This window comes from Sinocyclocheilus rhinocerous, unplaced genomic scaffold, assembly GCF_001515625.1.
Source record: "Sinocyclocheilus rhinocerous isolate Xijiao unplaced genomic scaffold, SAMN03320098_v1.1 scaffold910, whole genome shotgun sequence".
In the NCBI taxonomy this organism is placed as follows: domain Eukaryota; kingdom Metazoa; phylum Chordata; class Actinopteri; order Cypriniformes; family Cyprinidae; genus Sinocyclocheilus; species Sinocyclocheilus rhinocerous.
Genome location: NW_015667266.1, coordinates 549,887 through 554,383, shown reverse-complemented (window position 1 = coordinate 554,383; position 4,497 = coordinate 549,887). Strand labels below are relative to the sequence as shown.

Here is a 4,497-nt window from a genome sequence, read left to right as displayed (position 1 = left end):
AATTTCTCCGCGGCGGAGGAGCGCGGTGGCGGGCGAGCGGTGGGAAGCTGCAGCCGTGTCGAGGCCAGACACATTCACATGCTGCTGCAGAACGAACTGTTCATTAACATCGCCACGGCTGAGCAGCAAGAGAGCGAACTGCGCGGACAGATACGAATGCTGCCGTACAACGGACTGGACGCACGCCGAAATGGTGAGAAAGACAGCATTTACAATAAACATGAATAATAAAATGAATATGAATAACAAAATGAAATCTATTCTTTAGAAACCGTCAACGCTCACCTGCACGGATTGGCCGAGATCGGCGAGATGGATGACTCGTCCACCAATCACAAGAGACTTCTGACTGGCTTCTACGGTCAACAGGTAAACAAATCAAGAGACTCGAAGTTAAACATAATTTGGCATCATTTACACCCGGCGATAATGTAAACTGCGTGATTGCAGCACAACAAAAGCGTGTTTTCTTTGGCTCCGGCGAAATCGTGCCAGAACCGGACAAACACGGTTCTGCTGTTATTTATTAAAATGCTTTAAAGGATTTGTTTATAAAACAAAGCTGGCGTTTTCCAAAATGAGTTGAAACCAGAATTGCATTCAGTATTTGTAGGTTAAATGCATTTAATTCTGCTTTAACATTAAGAGTTCATCTCGTCCTGTTTGCACAAATTTACACAAACTGTCTCTCTGTCTCCTCCAGGCTCAGGGTGTGTTGAAAGATATTTATTTTTTTTATTTTTTTTTTGATATTTATATTTTTATATATTATTTAGCCCCTTATTTTAATACTAGTATTTTACCTATATTTGGATATTTTTTTTGTCTGCTTGTTTATTGTATAATGCTTTCACAAAATGTTATGTAAACACAATCATTCTAACAGAGTACTTTAAATTCAAAACTGAATTAAATACAAGTAATATATATGTTAAACCTTTGTGTTTAATGCATATCTGCATTTTCCAGATTCACGTTCCCAACAGCTGTGAGTTGGGTTCGCGCGGTGAAGTGGTCGAGGAGGCAGAGTTTGACGATCTTGTATTCGTCCGTGACCCGGCCGAGCTGAGGAAAGACCCACACACATGCTTCTTTGAGGGAGAACATCATGCGCATGGGTCGCAGTGGACACCGCAGTACAACACCTGCTTTACCTGCATCTGCCAGGTAACACACAGACACAGACACACACACACACTCATGCACACACAAACTCTCTCACACACACACACACACACACACACTCATTCACTCACTCTCTCACACTCACTCCCATTCACTCTCTCACACACACTCACATTCACTCCCTCTCTCACACACTCACTCTCATTCACTCTCTCACCCTCACTCACTCTCGCTCTCACTCTCACACACTCACACTCTCTCTCTCACTCACACTCACACTCACTCACTCTCTCACACTCTCTCACTCACTCACACTCTCTCTCACTCACACTCTCTCACTCACTCACTCTCTCTCTCACTCTCTCTCACACACTCACTCTCTCTCTCACTCACACTCACACTCACTCACACACACACACACACACACACACACACAAACACACACTCTCTCTATGTCTTTCTCTCACTCTCACTCTCACTCACACACACATACACACACTCTCTCTGTCTTTTTCTCCACACACACTCTCTCTCTCACTCACACTCTCTCACACACTCACACTCTCTCACTCACACTCTCTCTCTCACTCACACTCTCTCTCTCACTCACACTCACACTCACTCACTCACACACACACACACACACACACACACACACACACAAACACACACTCTCTCTATGTCTTTCTCTCACTCTCACTCTCACTCACACACACATACACACACTCTCTCTATGTCTTTTTCTCTCTCTCTCTCTCTCACTCACACACTGCTGTAGCTTTGATGTACGTATCACTTATGTGACTGAGGTTAATTTTGCATATGATCTGTTCGAATCCCTGCAGAAGAAGACAGTGATCTGTGACCCTGTGATCTGTCCCGCGCTCTCATGTCCTCACACCATCCAGCCTGAAGACCAGTGCTGTCCCATCTGTGACGGTGAGTGATGAATGAAATTAATATCATTTGTTAAAATTTTTGATGTTCATTTAAAAGTAGCACATTTATGTGTTGAAATATTCAGGTTTTAGACATAAAAAAAATATATTTGTCTTGTTTTTCAGTATATGTAAGCACCCTTAAAATAAAATCAATTTAATAAGATTTTATATTATGAAAAATGGCTAATTGAAAAAAATAATGGGGTAAGAAATACATATAAAAATGCATATTCTTGCAATATCTTATGCAATTTAGCTTCTCAAGTAAACTTATCTTGTTTTAAGGATGTTTTACTGGAAAACATGACAGACAAAAATGCTGATCAAGATTTGATTTGCTGTGTAAAGATTGTTAGCTTGGACTATAATAAAATGCAGTAGCATAAAAATATATATTTTATATTTACTGCGTCCTATAAAATTTGAGGGAGATTTAACATTGTGTTCGAATTTCTTTAAACAGAAAAGAAAGAAACCAAACAGACGACGGCGGTAGAAAAAGTTGAGGAAGATCCAGAAGGTGAGTTTATATTAAATGATAAGAATTTACATAATATTAAACATCACAACTATTATTTTAAATGTGCAGGTGTATATTAAGATGTTTATTTGTTGTTTCAGGCTGTTATTTCGAAGGTGATCAGAAAATGCACGCACCTGGCACAACATGGCATCCATTTGTCCCGCCATTCGGCTACATTAAGTGTGCCGTGTGTACCTGCAAGGTAAATTAACAAACATTACAATACACAACATTGTTTTTGCTATATAAAATACCAAATTTGTACACAGATATGAATATTAATAGTTAACCTTGTTGTTTTGTTCATCTCAGGGCTCCACAGGAGAAGTGCACTGCGAGAAAGTGACGTGCCCGCCTCTCACCTGCAGCCGACCAATCAGACGCAACCCTTCAGACTGCTGTAAGGAGTGTCCTGCGGAAGACACGCCCCCTCTGGAGGACGATGAAATGATGCAGGCAGACGGAGCGCGACACTGCAAGTTCGGCAATAACTACTACCAGAATAGCGAACACTGGCACCCTCGTGTCCCGCTGGTGGGAGAAATGAAGTGCATTACCTGCTGGTGTGATGTGAGTTTATCTTTGCTTTAATTCAAATTTCTTTTAAAGGGGTCCTAGACTAACTAAAGTTGAAAAAGTGAAAAAGCATAATAGGACCCCTTTAAGAACATTTTGAGATTTTAAAACACGATACCACAGATAAGTAGGGTAACATATTTCACCATACTTCCCCAGTTTATTGATTACATTAAGAAGTGCAAACATTTTCTGAAATGTATGCAAATAAGGCATCTAATTAAATATGCACAAATTTGCATACATTTCCAGAGTATAAATCTGAACATTGGATAAAGTCAGGTTCAAAATTTTTGTTTGATTTTGTTGACATATTAAAGGTTTTTACTGTGGGGATTTTGGATTTCTCCTTTTATCCTAAATCAGAAAACACTGGCAATAGCCAGCGAAACACACATTTTTGCAATGTTTTTAGGAACGAAATGTTATATAAATCAGTGTGAATGATATATGAACAAACCCTTCAGTAAAAACCTTCAGAATATAGATGGGAATAAGTTTTGGTGTATGTAAGTGCTGCTGAAGTGGAGAAACAAACTCTTAAAGATACGTATTGGAATTTAAATCTGACGCAAATAGATAAAGTGCAATAAAATAAACACTTAAAAGTGTATTTTGGATGTTTTCTTTCCTCTAGTCTGAAACAACACTTTATGACCAGCGCATAAAAATACTATGTTTTTGCAAGTAGTTTCTTGCCTCAAACTATTAGCATAATTAACTACATTTCTCTTGTCATTACAGCATGGAGTCACAAAGTGCCAGAAAAAACAGTGTCCGTTGTTGAGTTGCAGTAACCCCATTCGCAGAGAAGGAAAATGCTGTCCTGAATGCATAGGTAAGTTCTGGTGCTAAACACAGTTTATTTAAAGGTGACCTATTATGCCCCTTTTTACAAGATGTAAAATAAGTCTCTGATGTCCCCAGAGTGTGTATGTGAAGTTTTAGCTCAAAATACCCTACAGATAATTTTTTATCACCGGCATCATGCCAGCAATAACAAAACACTCTCTCACGCACTGAAAATGTCAGAAACTGCTAGTAGCGGTGTTCAGCCATATATGTTCGAACCGGTGTCGTGGCGAATTCTGCACCCTGCCAGATTATTTATGAGTTACACAGACGGGGAGCACGGTGCTATAAAAATAACAACATAGCTGGTCTCATGGTGCCATCGCGTGCTAACGCGGACTTTATAAGTCCCGAATATGATTATGAGCTTGACAAATTCAAGCAGTCGATTTCACATTGCTTTCATATGCAATTTTTAACTACCACATTCCTATTCACGATCATTCTGGTAGCACGTGAAGGCAGCATCAGTGAAAACAG

The 4,497-nt window shown here is 39.6% G+C and overlaps 1 protein-coding gene across 1 annotated transcript in view; it reads left to right on the top strand.

Annotated features, from left to right (window-relative positions):
* Positions 1–4,497, top strand: part of chrd (chordin) — a gene marked incomplete at its 5' end in the record, with an annotated part of 17,967 nt that overhangs the window by 11,211 nt on the left and 2,259 nt on the right. The window contains 8 exon segments of the mRNA XM_016544995.1: positions 1–369; positions 704–727; positions 970–1,167; positions 1,971–2,064; positions 2,530–2,586; positions 2,688–2,791; positions 2,902–3,159; positions 3,910–4,003. Of these exon segments, the coding sequence (XP_016400481.1) occupies positions 1–369; positions 704–727; positions 970–1,167; positions 1,971–2,064; positions 2,530–2,586; positions 2,688–2,791; positions 2,902–3,159; positions 3,910–4,003 (1,198 nt within the window).